We start from the raw sequence: 26,759 nt of genomic DNA, 5'->3' as shown, positions 1-26,759 counted from the left end.
ACTGAGTATAGTGACTCAAGGCTAGGCGAGTGAATGCTTAAGCGCCGGTGAACGAGTCTGAGTGGTGCTCTTCGCTATGATGTTCAATCGTCAATTGATTTTTGAACTGAAGGCCGCAAGGTCTTATTTATTCGATGACGAGATTTTGCTATGTCGTGTGCAAGAAGTTGCAATACGCTTCATGACACGCAAGGCTAAGACAAAGTTTGTGCCTCTTTCGAAAGTGATAGCTGATATGAAACGGCTATGCGGACTACATGAAATGTACATTTGAAAATGCGCTTGATCAGCTTCCGCTAAGAAGTTGCGCACAGGATGGTGCACAGAACCAATAAAAATGATTCAAAAGGTGTTGATACGCAGCCTTTGACCGTTAGGTTGGGCAGTTTGACACATCACAGGTTTGCAAAGCATTCTATACATGTGACAGAGCAATAAAAAAGCTAAAGATGGTAAGGACGTAAGCCTCTGGCAGTGCCACTACTAGTTCAAAATGATTGTAGGGTAACCGCCAGCTTTTTAGTCAACAAAAAAACAAACATTCTTTAGTGTCTAGTCCCGATAGTTTTATTCCATCAAAAATATGAAAAAAAACAAAATTATATACAATCACTATTAATTCATCAAAAAAATGTGGGGTAACCACCAGCTTTTTGGGGACAAAAAATACATTCTTTAGGGTGTGTTTGATTGCTAAACCCATATGGCAACAAGCATGGAGATGATCATTTGCTCAATCTTATTTTTTTTTAAGAAATTTTGAAGGGGGAAAAACTAGCGTGGGGGTAGAACTTTTTCCTCCCCTTTTTTGAGATAACCCTGGTGATTTTTTTTTCCCTGCTATCAAACGTCCCCTTAGTTCCTATATCTTTTATAGTTTTGTTCAATCAACTAACTGAATAATCATAAGCAATCCATATGCAAATTATATACAGTATCTAGTTTCTTGGGCAAGGATTATGTACAAAAGAATAAACTTTTTAGGAAAATATTAGCCACCCAAATAATTCACAAAGTTGATCATCTGCTGCATGTAATCCAACGTTCTTCTTGGAAACTCTCACTAATGAAATAGTTTATTTCTTTGATCTCAAGCATAAGAACTAAAGCCCCCTCCAAGTGGTACTCTAGGATTAAACACCGCAAGGGCTAATAAATGTGGACAGCGGCTGAAAGAAATGCTCTGCGTGATTATAACTTGGTTATTGAAAGTACTAAGAATACCAAGAAAAATGTCAATTCCTCACACAATCATGTACCTCTTATGGCTCCACACACACACACACACACACACACACATATATATATATATATATATATATATATATATATATATATATATATATAAAGGAGAGAGTCACTAGAATATAAGAACTGAAAATATGAGAAATAATGTGTGAACATCATTGTCATAGACTTTTGTTCTTTCCTCTTGAATCTAACATTACAGATGTGATATACATGTTTGGTTTTATAAAAACCCACTATTGAATCATCTGATTTTGATAAATAAACACTTTTTTTAAGCTTTAAAATCAATAAAATCAATGGCTCATAATCTTTATAAATATTCAAACATTTAAAAATTACATTTTTTCATCAAAAATAAACAATCCAATGGTTGATTTCTAGCAAATTCACCATGCCAAGCACATCCACACGGTTAGATTTGCAAAAAAAAGTATTGAAAATGCCATTATTTTTAGTTCCCATATATATATATATATATATATATATATATATATATATATATATATATATATATATATATATATATATATATATATATATATATATATATATATATATATATATATATATATATAGGTAGAGCATTTGCTACCATGGGTAAGGAACCCTTTAGTTGGAATTCATTTTGACCAAATCTGGCCTCAGGAATGTGTTCAGCGTGGTCAAAAAAGTAGGAATCCACCCTTGGATCGCAGTATTTCAACATAAAAATATGATTTTTGGGGTTTATAATTTTGGTACATTGTAGGCCGTTGAATTTTCAACCAGCGTAAAATCTTATATATACGATGGAGACATGATCCAAATATCAGTTTTAACTAAATATGTAGATAGGGTCAGATGTAAAAAAAACTGAAATAAATAAAACTACATTTTTTCACTAGAAGGTTCCTTACCAATGTAGATAACAAAGATGATAAGGTGCTCCTTGAGTACCTACTCCCACCTAATAGAAGCTTTAGATTTTCAAATTTCTCAAACTTTTTTTTGTTGATCAGACCCTATATATAATCTATAAGCATTATTTAGTAGAAAACAAGTTTTGGAGCATGTACTAAAATTCTGAGCCATCAATTTTTTAAGCCTTAAAAAATCATGTTTATGCATTGCAATCGAATGATTAAAGAGCCAGTTTCTTTAAAACTAAGCATATAGATTGCATCCACAATCATATTTAAGAGATAAAAAGTTGTGAAAATCTCTACACACACACACACACACACACACACACACACACACACACATATATATATATATATATATATATATATAGAGAGAGTAGAGGATAACAGCCTACTCCGATCTGTGACTATATATATAGTCGATTCTCACTAAATCGATCATGCTAAACACATCTAACAGTTCAGATCTATCATAAAACACTTAAAACCTAAAGGAAAGAATAGAGCAGAACGAGAAATGGGGCCTAATATGTTCAGTTCTTATATATATATATTTATCTCTGTGTGTGTGTTTGTGGGCATGCACACTTGCACTTCTATTGTGGTAACTTATGATGGTACATACATGATTTACATAAATCTAAGCTCCAAAATCAAAATCTAACTTTTGGATCAGTCACCTATATTGTTCAAGGTAATTTTCTGAGTAAGGTTTTTTCTCAGAGATATTTTCAAAAAGTGATTTTTCTCAGAAAAATATCGAGAAAATCTCGAAAGCTTTAAGAATTGAACAAAATATAAATAGTAACAAGGTAGTAAAATAATAGGTTTTCTATTATTTTTCTTGCAAAAAATATAAAGAAATAATTGAAAAAGTTTTTAAAATATAAAAGAAACAAACAAAGATACTTCAAATATATAGAAAAAATTTGTTTTTGAAAATCTCAGGAAAATATCACAATAATTTTGTTTTTGAGTATATTTTAAAAATCTCCAAAAAAAAATATCAATTGACATTGAAACACCAAATAATAGCATGGTATCTTCAAAATATTGTCAATATTAGTAACTGTTTTGGATCATGTTCTGTTTACTATGTGCATGTGTCAAAGTTGACTCCAAGATGAGGTTTTATAAAAAATTTAAACGATCCTTAATGAATTGTGAGCCATTGATTTTTCACCATCTTAAAAAATGAATCTTGTGACATAATAGACACTGAAATTTTCTACGGTAGTAAATAAACCATGTTGAACACAAGAGCATGTACCATTACATGGTATCGATGTTCAGAACATCACTATATATATATGGGAAAATTCATTTCGAGTCCAACCTTTTGCCATTAATTCCAAATATGGGCCAAACTTTTTCTGAAAAGAGTCAAATAGGGACCTCAGGTCAATATCTATCATATTGGAAAACGTGATTCCTTTTTGGTTTCTTGTGTTGTCCCTTGAAAATTGAAAAGTACTCATTAATCCCAAAGAAAAAGTAAACAGTTTGAACTCTTGATGATGGTCACTGTTGTAATTTGGCTAGTGATTTAACCTGAGTTAAAGGACAATAATAAATGCACACCCTTATTTGACAGTTTCCAAGAAAAAAGAGGCCCATATTTGGAATTAAGGGCAAAAGGTTGGGCCCTAAATGGAATTTTTCATATATATAAAAACTGAACCCCATTTCTCGTTCTGCCCTATAGGTTTTAAGTGTTTGATGATAGATCTGAACCGTTAGATGTGTTTATCATGATCGACTTAGTGGGAATCCACTCTTGAATCATGTTTTTATGAGCCAGGAAAAACTGGTACCTTCATAGTCATTGATTTTGGATCACCTAAAAAACCTCTATACAGGTCAGTTTCTGGTGATCAAAAATCTGGTTCCCACTAAACAAAACCTATAGATCACATTTGCGGTATTAGACGTGAAAAAAAATACTTAAAACTATGATTTTTGAAGGGGCCTAACGAGACCTAACGAAAAAGAGGGTCTAAGGAACACACACACACACACACACACACACACACACACACACATATATATATATATATAAGGGTGTATCATCCAACACCCTTCTCGTTCAAACCAAATTGGATGCCTCACAAGCCGTTGATCGTGCACGATCAATGGTGTGCTTTTTTTAGCAAAAAAAGTTTTTAGTGGGAGTCAGCGACTCAGCGACCACCGCTAAAAGCCCCCTTTGTGTAAATCTGACGCTCAGCCAGCATCTGGTTTGGTTCGACAAGAACAATGTTCGAAGGTACACTGCTCTCTCTCTCTCTCTCTCTCTCTCTCTCTCTCTCTCTCTCTCTCTCTATATATATATATATATATATATATATAATTGAATAAAAAATGAAAATGGAGCTCACCGGTATGCTCAGCAGGAAACCCTGGGAATCAATCAGGACAGGCAGGCCTCGTCGTGCAGCTACAGGTATGGATCGCAGGGCCTGAAGAGCTCTCCTAGCTGACCAGAATACATAATCAGTGCAAGAAGTTTTGCCCTCCCTAATCCGCTTTTCAGAATACGGTGAAGAGGTTGTCCGATCTTGGCATTCTTTAAGTGACTGAGTCCTTGCCAGGGTAGAAAGATACAACCAGTCAGATTCTTCCATGCAACGAAGTATTATGGTTGGCGCATCTTGAACCGCAGATAAAACACAGTGGCAATTCAACCTGTGTTCCTTGAAATCACTCTTGGATATCATCATTTCTGATAAAAACTGTTCTTCTATGATTGTTTCACAAAGTTTCCATGTAACCAGAAACCTGTTCATAAAATGGTTTTGTTTCCCAGCATGAAGTGGCTCGCCTGACAAAGCTCCAATGTATTGCCTTTCATGTTTTATTTCCAGTGAAGTTTTGGGTTCCCCTTTAGGGGTGAAAAGTTCTGATTCTTCCCGCTGGATTGAAGCAATTCTTCTAAGGGTAGGCTCGCTCAGAAGATTCAGCTTCCTCGCTTCACCCAGAATGGACGCAGAGCAATTGGCATGCAAAAAAGGCACATTGGATGTCTTTAACACAAGGTAATCGGGATTGGACTTGGTAGCCTTTATGATGTTCTCAACCTCATCGAATAGGCATGACAAATGATGTTTGCCAATGTGAATATGGGATAGTCCAGGGTTTGATCGTTGAGGAAAATCAGGAGACCAGCAAACTGCTATTTTTGTGCCTTTAGTCCTGGGAACAGCACAAAGGTAACAACCAGCTGCAGTAAGAGAGTTCTGCAGATTTTTTTTTTAAATTAAGAAAGTTAAAATAAATCAGAATTTTTGACCATCTATCTTTACTGACTAAAGCAGAAATAATGCAAAAAATAAATCATTGTACACAAAGATATAAACTTGACCAACTCAATTATAAGATCGCCAGAAACACAGAGAACAAAAAATCTCTTACGAAAACCATGCCCGGGTTTGATGATACATTTCTTGACTAGATGGCACTAACAGGATGCCTTAGATATCAGTAGGTGATACTTTTTCTGTAATATTTACCTGTTTATTTCTAACAACCACTGAAGGAAGGGTTTAGCCCACACTTTTATATTATCTTTCACTGCCTCCAGTATCTTTATCGGTCTTCCTGTTTTTATTTCTTTTGGGCTACCTGCCATTACTAAAAGTTTATCCACTATTAGATCACACTCTGAACCTTTTTGCATATGCCTCATTCACATCATAAAGTTCTGCAAACTATGAACAGATAACTGAAAACCAGATATAGCCTTTTTTCAGTTTATAGAATTCTCAACTTCACTTTAGGTAAAAAACCTAGGAGGCAGTCGTATTTGCTTCATAGAGGTCATGATTCATGAAGGAATCATTAGCATTTAGCTGAAGTTGCAATATCGCATACTTTTGTACTTGACATTTTACGAGATTTTCGAAAATTTGGCTAAGTCTGGGAGGAAAATCGTTTGAGGCTCGATTTTTAGACTGATGTCTTTGAGTTTGGGCTTAGCACAGGTCTCATCGACAAAGTCGTAACGAGCCAATCAAAGCTAGATATTCAAGCGAAATTCGAGCAAAAATCGAGTTGTTTTAGGGTAAGGTTCGGAACTTGATAGTAGTGTAATATGCCATTGGATTCGTCTCGAAATGCCGAGCGCAACGATATGTTAATTTGCTGAATTCAAGTTTTGGTAGACCCGAAAATCGCGTTTTTACAAAAAAAATGAGCAGTTTCTTAAACGGGATCCAGATTTGGATCAGATCGAATCCGATGGGTTTAACCCGAATTAATATACATCTGGACTCTATCCAAGACTCGTATTAATCTGTATTTGGTCCAATTCAAAATCTACTGGGATTTGGGGAGTTGGATTTGGATCTTGTTTCTGAATACAGATCCACATCCATGCCCAATGTTCTTACAAGCTTTAAATTCAACTAGGAGCTTTAAATTGGATTTAATTAGGTATAAAAAGTCTTACTAGTCAATTTGACTATTTTTTGAAGCTTTTAAATAATTAATAATTAACAAATTATTTATTATTTATTATTTATTATTTATTATTTATTTAATTTTTATTAATTCTGAGTTTGTAATTAGGGCTTCCTAAAATGGGTCATCATGCTTACCTAAGAGGGCTTGAGAGGTTTTAAGAAAGGGGTCTCAAAGAAAAATAGAAATTTTCAAAAAAAGGCAAACTTTGGAAATTGGAAGTTTTTGAAAAGAAAAAAAAAAAAGAGGAGAGGAGAGGGTCCCAAGGGGGAACCCACCCCCTCCAGCCCATCTAAAGAGGGCTGGAGAAGGGGGGGTGTCACCCCCTCTTTGGCATCCTCTACAAAAAAAAAAGTAAGAAAGGAAAAGAAAGAGAGAGAGAGAGAGAGAGAAGAAGAAGAAGAGAAGGGGAAAGAGAGGAAAAAAGAGGGAGGAGGAAAAAGAAGAAGGATCTTCTTCTCCAGCCACCCAACTTGTATTTTCTTGTTTTCTTCCAATCATTACAAAGGTACGGGTCTCCTCTCTTGATTCAACTGAGAAATCGATTATAGATGGGTTTTGCATGCATGATTTAGATGGAAATCCATTGAAAAAGAGTAGATCTATAGGTCTACTCTAAGATATATGAAAGAAGATTTGATGATCCTCTTTCATGGGGTTGTTTTTTATTTTTATCCACCAATTCAAAGAGAAATTTTCTGTGTATGTTTCTTGTTATGAAAAACATAATTTATTTCATGCTAAATTAGCCTAATGAATGTTTATTCTATAATAGACATGATTTCTCTTGATATTCTATTGAATGAGCTGTTAGATTTATGTAAAAATGTGTTGAAATAGTAGGGTATGCATACATACTTGTAGGTTCTTTTGTTCATACGTGCATGCTAAAAGAAAAGCTATACATGTAGGGCAGTGAAGAGATGTTCTTAAGTTCACATGAATATAAAATCTGACTTACCTGTATTTGGCTATAACAAGGCACTATCCATGCAGCCGATCATGACTGTTTTTTTCTGTACGTTAGAAGTTATATATTTTTTTTTTCTTATGATTTTTGGGGGCTGATGGCCAGGCCAGCCGAGGCACACTCGGCTGGTCTGCCAGGCCCTGCACAGGTTCAGCCTGTGCAGGGTATTGGCAGGTTTGTTTGTTTTTTAAAGAAAAAAAAGAGGGTATATACATATATATTTGGTTACAGCGTACACTTGCCCGTAAGAGTGGCAATGCATGTTTGGCTCTTTGGTTAAAGGTGCTCGTCGGTAAGGGATGACGATGCACGTAAGTGACGATCAACTATGCGACAGCAAGGTTCAAGGATCCTCGAAAGGGAGTCTTGGCAAAAGAAAGTATTTGCTGTGTATTTACATGTGTTTGAGGAAACACATATTGATGCTAGGTTCACTTGCCTAGTGGAATCACGGGTGTTCAAGGCATGCCAAGCACGAAAATTTGTTGTTTGCCTTACTCGGGCTATGCCCGTGACATAGATACTCCCCTACATTTAAAATGGACAGGAAAGTCAACAAGGGTATCTTGGATTGCATTAAAAGGTTAAACCCTGATTATGGTACCACGATGCGCCCATGTAATTTACTTGTCTATTTCAATTTTAATTTCATATTGTTATTTAGTTATAATGATTTGTATGATTGTATGATTTGTATCAGTTATTGTCTTATTGATTTCTCATTTTCTTGTTTTTTCAGACATGTGGTGAACTAGGTTTGGAAGTGATGTTCCAAACCTAAGAGCTTTAGCTATTCCTGTCCTAAGTCAAACATGAAGTGAAAGTGGATGTGAAAGAAATTAGAGTGTCTTTGAGCAGATTCATACAAAACGAAGAAACAAATTAAAGCACAAAAAGCTCAATAACCTCGCGTACGTTCGCTACAACCTACGAATGAGGCGAAGGTAATTTTAAATTTATAAAGTTTATTTATTATATTCATGTGTTATTTAATGTTTCACTTTGTGCATTTCATCATTGTTTTGTGTGTAATGATTTTTTAGAATTTTTACTAATTTTTTTTTATTTTTTATGATTTTTTAGAAATTTTAATTTTTTTAAAAAATTATGATTTTTTTACTATACGATGTGTAATATCTCATAAAAATTGTAGGTTTTTAAAATTTAATAAATATCATTTTTACTTAAATAAATATATTTTTTGCTGTCTTGGTTTAAAATAATGTATATATATGTTATTAGGGGCTTACGCAACTTTGGATCCCGATATGGATCATGGACTCATTGGCCGAGATCCAAGGTCAATCTATGTCAAGATAAATAAGTCAAAAAAAATAATAATAATAATAATAAAACAAAGTATATATATTATTTTATAGTTTAGATAGGAAGGGACATTCCTTCCTTAATGAAATAGAAGTCTTTCTACTTCAGAGAAAGGATGTCCCCTCCTTAGTGGGGACTCTTATTTCCTTTATAAGAGGCGTGACCTCTCTCTTAAGTCACGACCTTGAGAGAGAGAGAGAGAGATAGAGAGGGGCGGTAGAGGTTCCTCTTCAATGTCACCATCGTCTTCTTCTTCTTGATTCGATAAGGTACATGGCCACCCTTCTTGATTCGATATGCTAGGAAAATAGCATGAATTGACCCAAGAAAGAGGTTAAAGAAAAGAATAAAATCTGTTAGCCGATATTTTCCTAGTTGTATGCTTGAAAAATAGGGAAAAACATGTTTTGTTTATGATTTTTGAAGGATTTATTACCATGTATAGAGGTTTGGGTGCAATAGGTGAATTAGATCCTAATATTATGCTTGTTGTAGCAGGAACATATTTATGTGGTATGGGGTTTTATTAGCTTGAAAAGGTTTATGCGTCTTGGGTTTTAAATGGCCTGTATAATTTATAGTTTATTTCCAATTGATTTAAATCCTGTTAATAAGTATGTTCAGATTAACTTGTTTAAATTAGTTGTATGTTTTGATTAATGGCATGCTCAGATTTTGATTTTGACCTGTTAGTACAACGATTCTTATTGTCAAGTGCATGTACATTGTCGATTTAGCATGGGTTGATACTTTGGAGGGTCCATAATTTGATTTGGTGGTCTGTATCCAAAAACCTATTAGTCTGAAGTTTTGTTTAAGAAGTTAAACCTGAAAAAAAAAGTAGTCCATCATTTAAAGACTGATTTTTCTTTTGTTTTCTATTACTAAATCCTACTTCTATAGTAAGGACCATGAACCCTGTTGAGAGTTATTAGCGTGAGGGGGTTATTGGAAATTAGAAAAGTTGTTAGAAGGTGGTCTGGTGTATATTTTAACTTCTCATTGGTCTCTTGTGTAATTTTCTTTATTGACCCTAATCACTACTTAAGGGTGATTAGGGCTAATCGTGAATAATACTTTTCAATCTTTTCACATCCAGGTTTCAACATGGTATCAAAGCCTCTCGGTCTTGGGAGAATCTGACGCCTAGGTTGAAGTTTGTTCTTCCTCTGTATCATAGTTCAGTTTGTTCTTTCTCTCCTCCTAGCCCATATCTGTCTGTTCGATCTTTCTTCTGATCGAACCCGTTTTTTTTTGTCTCTTCTCTTGTCCTGGGTCTGACTAGTTCTGCACAATATGCAGATCTGATCAGACACCCTAGATCGTATGTTCCCCTTTTGATTCTTGTGGATGACACCTCAGTAATGTTGATGGATCGTGGTGCAGCAGATCTACCATTATGCGGAGTGTTCGTGGATTAGATCTGACATCATGATCGTGTTGCATCAGATCAGCGATTATTCTGTGATTGGGTGAAGCATATCTGAGATCGTGGAATAACTGGGTGTCGTGTAGCCTGGAGAGTTGATGTTGGGTCAGATCTGAACGGTGTGGCTGACTGTCTGTGGCTCATATAAGAGTCGTGATGATGCGGTAGGCATTAAATCTAAAGTTATAAGGAGAGAGTTGATGTTGGGTCAGATCTGAACGGTGTGGCTGACTGTCTGTGGCTTATATCAGAGTCGTGATGATGAGTGTGGTATAGTCGTGACCCGTTTATTATCCTGTTGGTAGTGTTTGGGATATATATATATTTATATTGCAAGACAGGGGCTTTATCTCAGATTGCTTGCGATTTCTTCTGGTTATATTTATCCAAGCTCATTGGATAGCTTCTATCAGTCGTGAATACTATGGCTGAAATAAAGTCCGGTGATGGTGATCTAAGGTCTGAAGTGTCTGCAGAGTACAAAGCCTTTGCTAATCCATTATCTTATGGGTCATCCGTAAAGCTGAATGACAATAATTATGAAAGGTAGTCGAGGACTTTCATGATGTTTGTGTCAGGACATCGTCGAAAACATATCTTGTTAGAAAAGGAACCAACTGAGAAAACTGGGAAATATGCCACATGGCAGGAAGATAATGACATTGTTATGTCTTGGATTATGAACAGTATCCAGTCACATATTGCAGACGGCTTAATTTACTATTCTACTGCAAAGGAGATGTGGGACTCATTACGTGACACATACTCTCAAGACAAAAATGCAAGCAAAATTTTGCAAGTCGAGCAAGAAATATTTAAGCTGCAGCAGGGCGATCAGAATCTTTCCCAATATTATGCATCAGTCAAATCTGCCTATGAAAGGCTCAACTCTGTTCGTCCTCACTGTTGCACTAATCATAAGACTCATCAAGAGCAGACTATGGTGCTCGTTTCCTATATGGATTATCACCTGATTACTCAGTAGCCAAAGTACAAATGTTTACTGGCTCTGAGATCCCTACTCTAGCTGATGCCTACAACCGGTTAAGCCGTCTTGTTGTTACACTTCCTCAGCCTCATGGGGACTCTCAGACTTCTGCTCTCATTGTTACTGGTGAACGAGGACATGGTTTTTCTAGTTCTTTCATAGGTAGAGGTCGTGGAAGAGGCAGTGGAGGTCGTAGCAGGCTTCAGTGTACCTATTGTGGCAAGCAGGGGCACCTTGAGGATCGTTGTTGGGATGTAAGTGGGTGTACACTATTAAATATCATTCTGATGGCACTCTGCAGAGACACAAAGCACGTCTAGTCGCCAAAGGCTACACCCAAACATATGGGGTGGACTTCTTTGAGACTTTCTCTCCCGTAGCCAGAATGGGTACTATACGCTTAGTTATTTTTGTGGTTGTTCATCATGGGTGGAGTATAACCCAGCTTGATGTGAAGAATGCCTTTCTGTATGGAGATCTATCTGAGACTGTCTACATGCAACAACCACCTTGTTTTGAGCGACAGGAGGAGTGTGGCAAAGTGTGCAAACTAAAAAAGGCAATATATGGGCTAAAGCAAAGCCTGTGTGCATGGTTTCACAAATTGTTCGAGGTGATGTCTAAATTTGGCTTCCAAAGGTCACCATCAGATCATTCTTTGTTCATAAAGAATGGCTCTAAAGGCTGTGTGATTATGATTGTTTATGTTGATGATATAATTTTAACTGGAGATAATGAGGAAGAGATTTCCAGCACCAAGGCATACCTGCAAAAATACTTTATTACAAAGGATTTGAGTTCTCTCAGGTACTTGGGAATTGAAGTAGCCAGAAATAGAGAAGGTATGGTCCTTTCTCAGAGAAAATATATACTTGATCTTTTACAGGAGACAGGGATGCTTGGTGAAAAACTTGCCAATATTCCCATGAATCCTAAACTACTCTTGTATGACGAGCAATCTGAAGCAGTTGATAGTAAGTCGTATAGGACCCTCATTGGTAAACTTCTCTATGTTACTGTAATCAGGCCTGACATATCATTTGTTGTTGGCAAGTTGAGTCAATTCATGGATAAACCAAGAAAAGTTCATTGGGAGGCAGCTATGATGGTTCTTAAATACCTGAAGACATCTCCAGGAAAAGGTTTGTTGTTTAAAAAAGGGGCAAATCTTGATGTAGTTGCATATATTGATTCTGATTATGCAGGGTCTGTGGATGATAGGAAATCTACTACCAGGTTTTGTGTCTTTGTTGGTGGCAACTTAGTTTCTTGGAAAAGCAAGAAACAAGTTGTAGTAGCAAGATCAAGTGCTGAGTCAGAATATAGAGCCATGGCACAAACTGCTGCTGAAATAATTTGGATAAAATCTATGCTTACCAGATTGAGCATAAAAGTCGCTCTGCCTATGATGATGATATGTGATAACAAGGCAACCACATATATCGATAATAATCCTGTATTTCATGAGACGACTAAGCATATTGAGATAGATTGCCATTATATTCGAGATACGGTTCAAGCAGGAAATATATCAACGGTTCATGTTTCTTCAGAAGATCAAGTAGCAGATGTTTTTACCAAACCCCTTCCTATAGCAGAATTCTCAAAGTGTCGTAACAAACTGAGCACATCTATGCTCCAGCTTGAGGGGGAGTGTTGAGAGTTATTATTGTGAGGGGGTTATTGGAAATTAGAAAAGTTATAAGGTGGTCTGGTGTATATTTTAATTTCTCATTGGTCACTTGTATAATTTTCTATATTGACCCTAATCACTACTTAAGGGTGATTAGGGCTAATCGTGAATAATACTTTTCAATCTTTTCACATCCAGGTTTCAACAAACCCGATTTTTCAATTTAGTTCTTGGTCGGATTTCTTTGGCTATGTCGTGAATCTAGGATTAGCAATATGTGTTAATATGTGTTTCTTTTCATGTGGATCTGATTTGTATACTTTTAACCATGTTAAATCTGATTTTATAAATTATATGAATGTATGTGAGTCAGAATTGTATAACTCACATGTATGTGTTTTTTATTTAAAAGTTTGTATTTTAGAATAACAGTGTTGATTCAAGAATCGATACTTTAGGTTGATCTTGAACCCGTAATTTGGTTTCGGTTAAATTTGGTAGTTTTGGTTCACGATAAAATCTGAATTTAATTAAACAAAACAGGGCTTTGGATTTATGAATACAAGAAAATTTCTAATACTAGCTAAATCTGGAATTTTGTTAGAATTGAACAAACCAGAATTTTTATTAAAACTGACTTGAAACTTAAGCTATAAAATCCGATTTGAGGATTTTAACTAAATCTAAGTTTGTCTAATCAAATTAAATCTGCAGTTTGAAGAAAAAGAACCTGAGTTTCATGTAAATGTGATTTGACTTGAGGTTTAACATGTGAATCTGAACCTATTAGTGTGCATTGAAATCTGAATTTTTGAAGAAATAAAACCCTTTATTTTATGACGAGTCCAAAACTGTTTTTGCTTGAAAGCTGCAAATTTTGTGTTAAAAATCTACTTTTTTGGAATTTGATTAGAATTTGAATTTATTTAATTCGACTAAATTTGAGTCTTATTTGAAATTGATAAATCTGATTTGTTTTGGTTATTTAAATAAATCTGAATTTAATTAAATCATAGTCGGTTATAGAAGTTTGTTTTTTAGTCAAATTATTAATTTGATTTTTGGCTGGCATTATAAGTCTGATTTGCATGCAATTTTAGCCATGAATACGCATCGGTGTTATGTCTCAAGTGAAAGCACCACAAATATGAATTGGTATTCCTCTATGTCACAGGGATTCGGCTAGCAGGGTGCCGCACCCGCGTCGACGCGACTCAACGCGGGAGCGGGTGCGGCACCGGGTGCGGTCAACCCGATCCTAGGTGTGTTGACCGCACCCAGGATCATTTAGGTCCATTTTTTTGGATTTTTTTTAAAAAAAATTGCCCTATGAAATGGGCTGCGGAATTTAAAAAAAAAAAAATCTGCTGACAGTTGCTGTTGCTCCTGCCTTTTCAAAATCCTTCTTTTTCATAAAGGATTTTCTCTCTCCATAATAAATGATAATGATGGTGGTAGCCTTGCTCTCTCTCCATAATAAATGATAATGATGGTAGTAGCCTTTTCAAAATCCTTCTTTTTCGTAAAGGATTTTCTCTTTCCATAATAAATGATAATGATGGTGGTAGCCTTGCTCTCTCTCCATAATAAATGATAATGATGGTGGTAGCCTTGCTAATCCTTCTTTTTCATAAAGGATTTTCTCTCTCCATAATAAATGATAATATGATGGTGGTAGCCTTGCTGGCTATTAGCATTCACTGTTCTCCTGACGAACTCTTCTCCTGACGAGATGGGTGCGCTATCGTTCAACTGTACATAAAATGAAATTTGAAAAAACCTGCGTCGGGGGAACCCCCGAACCCCCTTATATATATATTTTACATTTTTGCCCCTGCCGCACCCCCGCATAGGGATGGCAGTGGGGCGAGGCGGGGCGGGGGACAAGGTCTCTACCCCCGCCTCGCCTCAAGATTTTATCCTCCACCCCCGCCCCGCCTCCCTGGCGAGGATGGATTTTATCCTCCACCCCCGCCTTCATCCCCGTTTCATGTCCTCCATCCCCGGTCCAAACGGGGATGAGGCGGGGCGGGGCGGGGATATTGCGGGGAAAAGTGGTCGGGGCGGGGTTGGGGCGGGGATGAGGCGGGGATCGTGTCGGGGACGGGGCGGGGCGGGGAAAAGTGCACGTCCATCCCCGCCTCCACCCCCGGACGCGGATGGATTTTAACCTTCGTCCCCGCCTCCATCCCCGTTTTATACCCTTCATCCCCGGTCCAAACGGGGTGAGGCGGGGCGGGGCCCCGCTTTCCCCCGGTCCACTGCCATCCCTACCCCCACACCCGGGTTTTTTGGAAGTGCTGAATCCCCGCACCCGCACCCATGTGACATAGGTATTCCTTTATTTATATAAGATTGTTGTTTACTTAACTTTTACAATGTCATTTAATTATATTAAACTATGTATTGGTTACGAATGAACCACTAATGGACTTTTGAAGGCCAGATGCTTGTGTTGTTCTTGAAATGACAAGTTTTGAATGCATTGCAATATTGTTTTATTATGCTTCTGAGTTAATTGTAACATATGTGTTACACTGTTGAGATTAACGAGGAAATGGACGAATTAGATAATGCATGTTGATTTGCATAATTATTCTTGTGTGAAGAACCCTTAATTAATTAAGAATGGTGTAAGAGACCAAACAGTGTAATAATTGTTCTTCTTTAGTTTTACTCTCAAATGATGAGATCTTTGGATGGCGGTCATGGTCATGGGGGACCGTGAGGATATTGAACGTCATGTACATTGCTTAACTCAAGAACCCGATGAGTGGTTTGTGTTATCAGCTACGGTTGTAGGTAACTTCCACCACTTTGCCTAGGGGTGGCGGTGTTTGACTCAGCTGCAGTTATTAGTATACCAAGAAAAGTAGCATCGAAGGGTGATGATGCCCTTGTCATTTGGGCATTAGGTGATGATTTCTAATATTCCGATTTAGGGTGATGATTTCCAACATCGGTTGAGGGACTTGTTTGGGACCGGTTAATAAAATAGAATTGTGTGATAAGATACCATTGGGGGCTGCCTTGCATATCGGGATTTGACCAGTTTCTAGTATCTGCGGGTTTTATGCAAGATGAAACTTAAATGTGTTGCATTAACTAGGGACTGTTAAAATATAGTATGCGTATAGATCTAGATCCAGATCCATATGCACGTTAAATAAAAAACGCACAATAATGTTTCATTAATGGCATTTCTGTAATATCGTCCTATTGTATACTTGCTTCTATTTATAAGGATTAGGGCTTGGAGGTTGTGGGTGTTAAGTCGCCCCAACTTTTGTGTTTCTCCCTTTCTCTTTCTTTTTGTTTCCTGTGCAGGCTGAGCCGTGAAGTAAACCTATCTCTCGATTTCTTATATGGTATCAGAGCTACGGCTGTGGAACCCTACCAGCGACACGTTCAACGAGCTCTGAAAAGGCAGCCGTGAAGACTTCTTCATCATGTTCTTCGGCTGCATCTCTTCCTTCTTCTTCAACATCGTATGTCAATATCGTCTGTCATCCTTACCAGCCGTGAAGACTCCTTCATCTTCTTCCTCACTGCTTCGGCAGTGTCTCCTTCTTCTTCAACATTTGGTATCATAACATCGTCTGTCAATATCGTCTATCGACATCTTCAACATCATCATCTGCGCCTGCGATTTCTCCTTTGATTGTATCTCCTTCTTCGATATCACCCATTTGTCTACAACTGCGCTTTCTGAATTTAATATTTTCCTAAGACTGTGTTGTGAATACTCCTTGTACTGTTGGACAATTCATATCATTTTGTTTGAAATATTATTGTCATAGTCTAGCATTCACCATCGTATCAAATTTTCTCGAATTTGTTTTTTTGTTGTTCTCCATCTTTTTCAATCAGCAGTGAAATCAGAGTTTTTTGTGCAACGTCTATAGGCAGACTGTAACATATTGCATTCTTGCTTCAAAAAAAAAAGGAATTTTCTTTCAAGGTATTGGTTGCACAAGTACATGTTTTATTGAAACTCTGCTGATTGATTAAGTGACCTCAACTCAGTTTCTTTTCTTCAAACTGTTTTGTTCGCATATTCGTTGTTTTCATTGATATGGATTCATACTCGTCATCCAGTCCCTCTGCAAGTTTCTTAAATCAGCTTGTTACAGAAAAACTTACTCATTCTAATTTCTTAACATGGAAGAGACAAATACTTCCGTTTATACGGAGTCAGGATCTCGATGAACATCTGGATGGTTTCATTCTTGTACCACCACGGCTTATTTTGCAGGAAACCAAGGATGAAAGGGGTGATGCAATTATCAAATCTATTAAGAATCCAGAGTATACAGCTTGGAGAAAGCGGGATCAATCTTTGGTTGCGTATATTACGTCAACACTCTCCCAAAAAGTGTTGGCTACTCTTTCAGATGAATGCACTGCGGTAGATTTATGGAGTAAGCTCTCTCAAACATACTCTTAGATATCAGAAGCCCAAGTTATGTATTTAAAGAATGAGTTTCAAAGTTTAAAGAAAGGCTCCATGACAGTTATGGAATACATAGATCGCTTGAAGAGTATTACTGACCAATTGGCTGTTATTGGAAGTGCTATTTCAGATAAAGACAAAGTACAACAACTCCTTAATGGGTTGGGCTCTGATTTTAATATGTTTACCACAGCTTTGACATGTCTTCTTCACTTGCCCAATTTTGACGATCTTCAAGCGAAACTTCTTCAGCATGAAATGATTATGAAACAAAGGGCAGAAGGAAATGAATCGCTCGTTCTCATTCAATTTTGACTATGGAGACTTTTGTAGGTTTTGAACGAGGGAATGCAGGGCATCAAGGAGGCAGAGGTCGTTTTGGACAGGGAGGACGTGGTATCTTACCTATACCTAATATTTCGGGTGTTTTTAATGCAGGGAATCAGAGGAGAGTGTCCACTTGTTTCTTATGTAACAAAAGAGGACATGTGAAACCCGATTGTTGGTTTAATCGGCAGAATAGAGGAAAAATAAACAAAATTGAAAATAAAGCTTCTACTGTGGACACAAAACAACCATATGTTCAACAACTTTTGTTATCAGCATTGTCACAGATGACGATCAAGCAAAATGAGCAAGGCGAGTGGTACGTTGATTCTGGTGCTGCCACTCATGTCACGGGTAATGCAGGTAAGCTATGTCACATGGGTGCGGGTGCGGGCGCGGGTGCGGGTGCGGGGATTCAGCACTTCCAAAAAACCCGGGTGCGGGGGTGCGGCAGGGGCAAAATGTAAAATATATATATATATATATATATATATATATATATATATATATATATATATATATATATATATATATATATATATATATATTATATAAAAAGGGGGTCAGCAGCTGACAGACAGTTGCTGTCTCTGCAGCTGACAGACAGCTGTCTGTCTGTCAACTGCTGCAGCTAACAGACAGCTGCTGTCAGCAGTGTCTGCAGCTGACAGACAGCTGCTGTCAGCAGTGTCTGCATTACTTTTTTAAAAAAAAATTCGCAACCCATTTGGGCAATTTTTTTTTTTTAAAAAAAATCCAAAACAAGAATGGACTTAAATGATCCTGGGTGCGGTCAACGCACCCAGGATAGGGTTGACCGCACCCGGTGCTGCACACGCACCCGCGTCGACGCAGGTGCGGCACCCTGCTAGCCGAATCCCTGTGACATAGCAGGTAAGTTATCTAACTTATTGCCTTATTTTGAAAAAGGTAGTATAGTTACCGGAGATGGAACTTATCACTCCATTAGTCATACTAGCAGTGCACATATCCTTATGTCAAAGTCCTCCCTTCACTTGTCCAATGTCCTCCTTGCCCCTAATATTAAAAAGAACATTGTCTCTGTAGCTAAACTTGTTGACGATATGAATTTTTTCATTGAATTTACTCCCTCTTTTGTTTATGTTAAGGATCTACGAACGAAGGAGACGTTCGCTAAGGGGGAGCGACAAGGAAACATGTACGTCTTCAAAGAGATTCCTTCAGACCCAATTCTCTAGTTGAAGTCGTCCAAGCATTCTTCAGTGTCTTCGCCTTCAGAGTCTTTGTTTTTTCTTTCATTGAAAGTTTTTAATTCATCTCATTGTAATAAGTCATATATTTGGCACAGTCGCTTGGGACATTGCAGTCGGGGCTCGTTGAAAATCTTGTATCTGATGGTCTTCTTCCAGAGTCTAGTTTATGTTCATTTTTAGAAAGTAATAAATGTTTCTCATGTGAACTCTGCAAAAGTCATGTTCTTCTGTTTCATATCATTAATAAAAGAGCTTCAAGGCCATTTAAGATTATTTGTTCTGATGTTTGGGGACCCGCACTTATTCCTTCTCCTTCTGGCAGTCATTACTATGTTATTTTTATTGATTCTCATTCCCGTTATACTTGGATATATTTCTTGAAACATAAGCATGAAGTTTTCCAAATATTTCGGGAATTTCATTCGATGGTCAAAACCAAGTTTTCCTGTGATATTGTGCATTTACAATGTGATGGTGGAGGAGAGTACTCATCGAACGAGTTTATTGCCTTTCTTCGGGATAAAGGAATAAGTCGACAGGTTTTCTGCCCTCATACCCCTCAACAAAATGGGGTTGCGAAGAGGAAACGCAGGCATATTGTCGAAAGTGCGATGAGCATGTTACATGATAGCAATGTGACCGTTAGTCTATGGACAAAAGTTTTTCACACATCTGTTCATGTCATAAATCGTCTTCCTATGGCACTTCTGGATCGGAAATCTCTCTATTATACTTTATTTGGGCAACAACACTCTTATGATGAGCTGTGTGTTTTTTGTTGTGTATGTTATGTACATATTGATTCATCTCTGCGAAATAAGTTTCAGGACAAGGCCGCTAAGTGCAGATTTGTTGGGTATGCGGATGAATACAAAGGCTATCGATGTTATGACCCTACTACAAAACGTATTAGGACCTCCAAGAACGTTGTTTTTGATGAACAAAATTTTCAGATCAATGACTCCAAAGAGTTGCCATCTCGAGAAGTAGAGGTATATGATTCATGGATGAGCGCAGATCTTTTTGCTAATACAGGAGAAACATGTCAGGCGAATTGTCCTTCCTTCGGCTTGAGTAGGGAGTTGGATGACTCACAAATACATGTTGAACCATCTCCAGTTGAGTCACCTCCAGTAGAACGCTTCTCTGAACAGATATACACTAGAAGGGACAAAAATACAGGGTCCAGGAATGTGGAAAGCATCGCTAATGATCCGGCTCAAAGGTCATCACGCATTAGACATCCTATTCAACGATGGGTGAGTTATGAGACCTTTTCTCTTGACTTACAGTTGTTTATGTCTCAGCTCACAAAACAAGAAGAACCCACTTGTTTTAATCAAGCCCTTCAATCCCGTCATTGGACTGAAGCTATGAATGAAGAAATGAAAGCACTTCATGAGTGCCAGACTTGGGAAATAGTACCTCGACCGGAAGGAAAGAATGTAGTTGGCTCAAAATGAGTTTATAAAACAAAGTATAAGCCCGAAGGAAGTATTGACAGATATAAGGCGTGACTTGTTGCTCGGGGATTCACACAACAATATGGTGAAGATTACGATGAAACTTTTAGTCCAGTAGTCAAAATGGGTACAATTCGTGTCATTATATCCCTAGCAGTCGACCGAGGATGGAGGCTTAGCCAGATGGATGTTAAAAATGCATTCTTGCATGAAACTTTAAAGGAGGAAGTATATATGGAGCAACCACCTGGGTATGCCGAGAAGGATCCTACTGCCTGGGTGTGCAAACTAAGGAAATCTCTGTATGGGTTGAAACATGCATCCCGTTCTTGGTTTGAAAGTTTCTCTATGCAAATTCAAGGCTATGGTTTTAAAAGATGCTTTCTGGATCACTCGCTCTTTATTTTCCAAAAGACAGACATCGTTATACTTCTTATATATGTTGATGACATTGTGATCACTAGGAGTTTAGATAACCATGTGCAAGACGTGAAGCATTTTTTAATGAAAACTTTCAAGATGAAAGATTTAGGGGAGTTGAGGTACTTCCTTGGTGTGGAAGTTGACAGATAACAAGACACATTGACACTCATGCAACAAAAATACACTCTTGATCTTTTGGAAAGAGCCGAGATGACGAATTGCAAACCAGTCAGCACTCCGAGTGTATTACATCAAAGGCTGAGCTCTGAAGATGGCCATCTTTGTATCAACCCTACAACGTATAAAAGCCTCGTGGGGATGCTGCAATATTTGACCTTTACCCGACCTGATATAGTTTATGGTGTCAATCAGGTATCCCAGTTTATGCATGCTCCAACGGAAGGTCATATGGAAGTTGTGAAGCGCATTCTACGCTATTTAAAAAGAACTATAGGAGACGGACTTGTTTATCGCAAGAACGATAACCTATATAAAGGGCATGAACTCATCACTTATACAGACGAAGATTGGGCAGGAGATCCAGATGAGAGACGATTTGTCTCTGGATATTGTGTATATATTGGACACAATTTAGTGTCCTGGAGCAGCAGAAAACAAAAGGCAGTGGCACGATCAAGTACAGAGGCTGAATACATGTCGATGGCTGCAGGCACGGCAAAAGCTACATGGATTAGACACTTATTGAGTGACATTGGGGAGACAATTATTCGATCATTTCTTCTATGTGACAATCAAAGCGCAATAAACATTGTGTGTAATCCTATTCAGCATAGCAGAATGAAGCATATTGAGATTGATCAACATTTTATACAGCAGAAAGTCGAGATGAAGGAGATAGAACTACGTCATGTTCGAACAGAAGATCAAGTAGCAGACTTGTTTACCAAGGGGTTAACAGGACGTTAATTTTGGCTATTGAAGAGCAAGTTGTACACGCTCCAAAACCACGTAACAACTTGAGGAAGGGTGTTAAAATATAGTATGCGTATGGATCTGGATCCAGATCCATACGCACGTTAAATAAAACACGCATAATGATGTTTCATTAATGGCATTTCTGTAATATCGTCCTATTGTATACTTGCTTCTATTTATAAGAATTAGGACTTAGAAGTCGTGGGTGTTAAGCCGCCTCATCTTTTGTGCTTCTCCCTTTCTCTCTTTTTCTATGTTTCCTGTGCAGGCTGAGCCATGAAGTAAACCTATCTCTCGATTTCTTATAGGGACATGCATTCAAAAGCAATACTTGATAATTAAATTTTTTTTAAAAAGTTATTCATGCAAGTTGCATTGATTCATGCATACCTAAATGTTTATGTAGCACGTGCTTTTTTGTTGTTTTATTCAAACTGGTTTATATTATAAGCCTCTTGTAAGTGTGCATTGAATGCTAAGGCCCTCTTAAACTTATGTTTGATTTGATTTATGCAATCTTTCTTACTGCTGGATTTTGAGAGAATCTCGTACGAGAACTTCGGTTCTTACCTGTTTTCTTAAAACCTTTTTGAGGTACTGAGCCTCAGTGATGATGAGACCGACTTGCTGGAGGGAGCAATGGTTTATGATTTGGTGGACCGGATTCTGACCGTTATAGAAGTTTATTATTTTTGAGAACCTATTGAACTTGAAATTGGATTACTCATTTAAATTACATTCAATTTAAATTTATGTTTGAATAAATTTATGTTTGGGATGTATGTTGGTTTGTGGATATGAAATTTGTAATGTGTCCTCGATGGGATATCTTTCTGCAATATTTTAATATCATTTATTTGTTAAAAAAATCTGCATTTTTTTTAAGGTTTGTTCGGGGTCGTTACATGATGCGATACCTATCTTATTTTGGGCCCGACCGATATGGGTTACGATACGATACGTACAACCTTGGAATACATAGTGACAAACATATTGAATTCTGGCCCTAAACCCCGAAGGGTCTGCATGCATATATCCTCAACGGCAACCGGCGCACCTATTGTTGCAAGTCGTTCAGTTATAGACTTTTACCTTACTCAGGTAATCTATCACACTAGAATCTCCAATGGCAACCCTCTCAAATTCTCCTTTCAGATGATAGATTGGCATTGAAATCTACTCGAACTAACGATGTAGAATTTGTCAAAGATCTCGAGCACAAACACTTGGGATGTGAAGCAAGACTTAACGAGAAAGAGTACCCATGATATAGGCTAATAATGACTTGATCATTCTTAGACCATATAAGAAAATCAGGATTTGGCACAAGCTTATCGGTCTGTTTGTCATCCTTTGATTATGATTGCAATATGAACTTTGCAGGAACAAGTAGAGTCTCATCGAGATGCCCCATCAAACCCTGGTTGCTGATAAAGGGAATGATCTATTTCTTCCAAGTAACAAAATTGGAAGAATCCAACTTATATGAGACAAGTTGGCTAAAGAATGAAGAATTAATGGGAGAACTAGAATTCGGAGAAGCCATGACAAAGAGACTGTCAGATTTTGTCAAAATAGGATTTAAGGAAAGGAATAAGACGATTTTGAGAGAGAAAACAAATCGACTAGAGTTTGCAGGCCGATAGCCTTTTTTCTTTGGCTGATCACTCTTTTTTTTTGCTAGTTGACAACAAAACAACAGATCAAATGTGAATCTGCAGGCCTAAGGCTAACGTCGTCATGATGTCAAACAAGAACAATATATTACAAGTTTTTTATCATGCAGGAAGAAAGGAAGAATACGCAGAAAATATGGTTGACGATACACAAGGAATATGCAGGTAAATACGAGAGAAAGAACAAAACAAAAACAAGACGGAATAGATGAAGAAAGCAAGAAAGAACAATAAAGAAAAATAGCAACCCAATAAAGAGGAAAATCAATAAGAAAAAACAAGAAGGAACACTTTAAGACCAAGAGGAACTCAAAGAAAAAATCGTTTGAAATAAGGGGGTTTTTTTTTAGAAATGACGAAAGATATATATATTCTTTGAGGAAACCAGGGGTAGGCAACGGGCAGGCCTGGCTTGCTAATGGACCGGGACAACCGGGTCGGCCTGGTTTGGGCGGCCCGTTGGGAAAATTCTGACCCATGGCCCGCCCGTTAGGCCCATGGGGCTAATCAGGACGGGCCTATATAACATTTATTTACATATAATATATATAAGCTATTATATATAATATAGTTTCATAATGTATAACATATTATATATATAACATAAAATATCTTTTATATATAATAGTTTTTTTTATATATGGGTCGGTTTGGGCCGAGCTTGAACCTAATTTATAGGCCCAAGCCTGGCCCATGGTGGGCTGGGCCGGTCCAGCCCACGGGCCGCCTAGCCTGATGCTCACCCTGACAGGAAATGGTGAATAAGAAGCAAAATGAAGGGACAGACAAAGAGAAACAAAAATCAATCCTACCAGCAAGCTTCGATTTGATGGGGTGGGTGCTTACTCTTGGCCCCGCTCTAATACCATGTCAGATTTTGCAAAGTTGCAGTCCTTGGGAAGTGTACCCTGAAGCATCTTGTGAAGGAAGAAAGAAAAGAGAGAGAGAGAGAGAGATTCAATGGGTAGTTCCTCTATCAATCTGAGAGGATGCCCTATATGTGTGTCATTATATATATATATATATATAGAGAGAGAGAGAGAGAGGAAGGGAGAGCATCTTTATGAAAAAAATACCCTTACAGCATAACAGAATTACAATAGGACTAAACAATGACCAGACTGCCCCTAGTTCGACGTCAACACCTCTATCTTTAACACTCTCTTAACTGAGTTAGGTGGACGTGAAATGTTCTGTGCAGTCTTTCTTGCTTTCTATAATTACAGGAAGTTCAATGATAACATAGAACAGGTTATCAACATGATCAAAAGAGCATGGGACTGATGAAAGGTTGCTTCTCTTGATTTATTACGATTTTGAATGATGCTTCAGACAGATTCATTTGTTGTTTGAGTGTAAATTTCTAGTTGGATGAATGAATTGGAATTTCTCGTGAATTATGGTTGCTAATTGCCATATTTAATTTATGAAAGATTCAAAATTTTAGCAGAACTTGCAATGTGTTCTAGCATTGTTCCAATCTGATGGTACATTTTCTGTTTCTTATTAACATTATATATCTGGAGACTAACATATTTGCTAAAAACATTGGTAAATTCTTGTTGTCCCAATGTAGATTTGTATTTTTTCCTTTTTTTATGACATTTGACCTTGGATTTTATGATAGGCAAACCAAAAATTCATTCTCTTGTTGGAAAATAGTATGAAAACCAGGTTTATGGTGATGCAAACAGCACCTTCAGAAAACCAAGTTCAAAAGAATCAAAACCAGGTTATAGCAGCTGTCATCCAAACAGCAAAACCAGGTTTCCATGGTGCTTTAAAAGCCAGGTTTTCTAGCCGTCATCCAAAGGAGGCCTAAGTCACTACAATTAAAGACTACATAGATACCCAGTCATCACACTTTCTAAAACACTACAATATTAAGTGCAAATTCAAACTTTGATGAAAATGAACAATAAAAATACCAGCATGGCTAAGTTGACAAAACCTTGCACGGGAAGGTACGAATATAGTTCAACAGTAGCTGTGAAGTACCGCCTCGAACTGGCATGTGCCTTTGTGAGATAAACTGTCTCAAACAAATAAAAACATTAGGTAAACTTCACAATTAAACTATTTAACATTTTTTGAATTTGCAACTGCTTTACCATTAATAAACACTTACAGAAGCAACAAACATTGTGCAAAATTGAGTGTATGGTGAGTATAGAAAACCTGCAAAATTGATGTACTGAACTTTGATAGGCATAGGTCTTCAACATTTGATGGGTCTAGCTTTAGCAGATCAATGATAACATACCCATGCTGCAACATTATAATAATAAACAGGAAAAATTAAAGGTTGATCTTTTCAACAAGAGAAAGAAATGACCAGTGCAGTGCTTGCACACAACTTTGTGAGGAGCTAGAGTTAATCAGAGAGAAGAATCAGCAGCTATGACACACCTCTATGTTTGATTACAAATGTCAATTTGGGCAGTAGATGAAATGTACCCATCTGGGTCAGAGTAAATAGAAACATACATTGAAGATAAGTGAAATTTCATAAAATATTATAAACCAGAGCCCATCCAATGCAAGTGTGTGAAAAGAAATTCTCAAGTTAATGTCTGCTGCTAACAAATTGGGGCTGAACTTCTTGACCTTCAAATTTTCTTGAACTAAGCCAAACACCTCCCCACATTCATGTAGGGAAAGATGAAAAGCAAGGTAGCACAATGAGATGAGCACCAGACTCACTGTCATTCCCTGAAGGGTGGCCTTGCCAGTGATGCACATCGTGCACAAAGAGCATCATGTCTGGAAAGCTGCCGGAGAGGCAGCGAAGATGACAAGGTTCCCAAGTTTGGTGATGGGCATCAATTTTCCAGTATGTTTTTACAAGAAATCCCAAACAAATAGTTCAATGAGAGGCAAAGATCTCCCCTGGACATGACATCAGAAAGCCAGCTGTTGAGGTTGAGTGCAATGTCAAGGGCCTGAATCTAAAAAAATTATGGCAGCAGTGATGGTGATCATGGTGGAGGTGGGGATAGGGCAGTGCTCGTGGTGGAGGTGGGAATAGGGTTTTCCTTGCATTGGGGATGATGGCTGAGAGGGTGAGGAAAACAGTGGTTTTCTGGAGGTGGTCAGTGTGAAAGGGGTAGGAGAAGAAGAGGGTGGTGTTGAGAGTCATCTATAAAATAAATGGAAATGGAAAGAGAAAGAAGAGGTCCCCCCTTGTTTTTAAAATCCTTTGGTATCAGTTTCTGTTTATAATATTTGTGAAATATAAACAAAAAAAATGGCAGCAAAAACATTTTAAGTATTCAAAATAAATATAAAT

General features: G+C 37.5%; 1 protein-coding gene across 1 annotated transcript in view; it reads right to left on the bottom strand.

Moving 5' to 3' along the window:
* Positions 1-869: 869 nt before the first annotated feature.
* Positions 870-26,759, bottom strand: part of RSY3 (Adenine nucleotide alpha hydrolases-like superfamily protein) — a 50,605-nt gene continuing 24,715 nt past the window's right edge. Inside the window, exons 8-11 of the mRNA XM_089988978.1 lie at positions 25,649-25,738; positions 25,422-25,502; positions 4,532-5,389; positions 870-1,183 (exon numbers count right to left, since the gene is read on the bottom strand). Coding sequence (XP_089845104.1) covers positions 1,091-1,183; positions 4,532-5,389; positions 25,422-25,502; positions 25,649-25,738 — 1,122 coding nt within the window. The 3' untranslated portion in view covers positions 870-1,090. The remainder of the gene's footprint in view (positions 1,184-4,531; positions 5,390-25,421; positions 25,503-25,648; positions 25,739-26,759) is intronic.

The sequence above is a fragment of the Nuphar pumila genome, chromosome 15, assembly GCF_984573655.1.
Source record: "Nuphar pumila chromosome 15, dmNupPumi1.hap1.1, whole genome shotgun sequence".
NCBI classification, from domain to species: domain Eukaryota; kingdom Viridiplantae; phylum Streptophyta; class Magnoliopsida; order Nymphaeales; family Nymphaeaceae; genus Nuphar; species Nuphar pumila.
The sequence above is the reverse complement of the archived record's forward strand: the minus strand, read 5'-3'. Positions and strand labels throughout refer to the sequence as shown.